Genomic DNA, 1,584 nt, shown 5'->3' with positions numbered 1-1,584 from the left:
CAAAATGCCAGCCCTGGTCTCCTTTTAAAGAGACACTGGGTTTTAATTCTGGCGACAGTTTACTGCCTGATGATGGAAAACCAGCACCTGGAACGTGGGGGAAGGCAGGAGGGAAGCCCCTAACCACCTCCCAGGGAGCGCACGTGCACACACACACACACACACACACACACACACACAGACACACACGGGAGGGAAGGTGCTGGACCTGGCCGACCTGCACTCACTGCCTGGGAACCCAGAGCTCTGGAGGAGCCAGACGAAGCAAGGAGTGAGGGCAGAAACTCAGGGCAATGGTACTTCCCGGACACCCTCCCTCCCACCACCACCCTCCATGCATGCTGGGGCTGGGGCCAGGAGCAAAGAATGCCCAGACAAGCTGGGAGAGCTGGAAGGGGGTGAGGGAGGGGGGGTGCAAAGGAGGGGGCAAGGAGGTGAGCAGGTAAGCCAGGTGGTGGAACAGAGTAGAGGAAGAGGAGGAGGTGGGAGAGGAGGAGGTGGCAGGAGAAATGGTGGGAAAGAGGGCAGCACAGACAGGTGCCCGCTTCAGAGGGCAGTGGATGCCCTTCCCAAGCCCCACCAGGACACGTGATCCGGCCCCATCCCACACGCCGCCTCTGTGCTGCTTTGCCATGGCTTCCAGAGGACCCCTCCCCAAAGGGCACCAGTGGAGGCCTCTGTGGAGTAAGAGCCCAGCACCCTCCCCCCTCCCCTCAGGGTCCCCCCCAAAGCCCACCCTCACTGACATGCTTCATAGCTATAAAAGCACTCCCCTCTTACCTTCTTGTAAGATCTCACAACCTGGGGCACCCAGTAGGGCATCACAGCCTGATCCCTACGCACTGGGAGACGGCCTCCAAAGCGGTGACTTGGGTAGGGGCACGCCTTGGTGGCTTTGGTGGTGTCCACTGGGGCTGTCTTTTGGATCTAACAGAGAGGAAGGGAAGAGAAGGCCCAAAGGGGCTGTGCCTCAGACAGACAGCCTCAGGGACAGAGCCTGGTGAGCTCCTCTCTACATGCTTCCCACAAGCACAACCACCCTCCAGCTGGGGAGCAGGTCCCCCTTCTATGGCATTCTGGAGCAGGAGGCACCAGCACCTCTCCCTGCCCCCACCCAGATGTCTGATCCCTAATCCTAACCCTAGATCCTAATGTTTAACCATAGTACCTAGTCTAAACCTGGTCAGGACTAAGATGGCAGGAGAAATGGTGGGAAAGTGGGCGGCAGAGATGACCTCTCTCTTCAAAGCACAGTGGACCCCCTTCCCAAGCCCCACCAGGACACATGACCCGGCCCCATCCCACACGCCACCTCTGTGCTGTTTTGCCATGGCTTCCAAAGGACCCCTCTCCACAGAACACCAGTAGAGGCCTCTGTGGGCTGAGCCCAACACCATCCCCCCTCACCTCTGGGTCCCTCCCAAGGCCCACCCTCACTCTCGGGCCTCACTCCTGGGTGAGCCTCCTTCTTACCTTGTTGTAAGCCCTTAAGACCCGGGGCACCCAGTAGGGCATCAGAGCCTGATCCCTACGCACTGGGAGACGGCCTCCAAAGCGGTGACTTGGGCAGGGGCACGCCTTGGT

At 59.8% G+C, this 1,584-nt stretch overlaps 1 protein-coding gene across 1 annotated transcript; it reads right to left on the bottom strand.

The window, feature by feature from the left end:
• Window positions 1-780: 780 nt before the first annotated feature.
• CUNH16orf95 (chromosome unknown C16orf95 homolog) lies at window positions 781-1,560 on the bottom strand (the record flags this gene model as incomplete). The annotated part of the gene is made up of 2 exons (XM_037045443.1): window positions 781-927; window positions 1,474-1,560. Coding segments are annotated over 2 exons (234 nt in total), but the record flags the coding sequence as incomplete, so codon positions are not given.
• Window positions 1,561-1,584: the final 24 nt, after the last annotated feature.

The sequence above is a fragment of the Sturnira hondurensis genome, unplaced genomic scaffold (genome assembly GCF_014824575.4).
Source record: "Sturnira hondurensis isolate 20B ecotype Veracruz unplaced genomic scaffold, ASM1482457v3 Scaffold0004274, whole genome shotgun sequence".
NCBI classification, from domain to species: domain Eukaryota; kingdom Metazoa; phylum Chordata; class Mammalia; order Chiroptera; family Phyllostomidae; genus Sturnira; species Sturnira hondurensis.
Note: the sequence above shows the minus strand (reverse complement) of the source record. Positions and strands in the feature narration are given on the sequence as shown.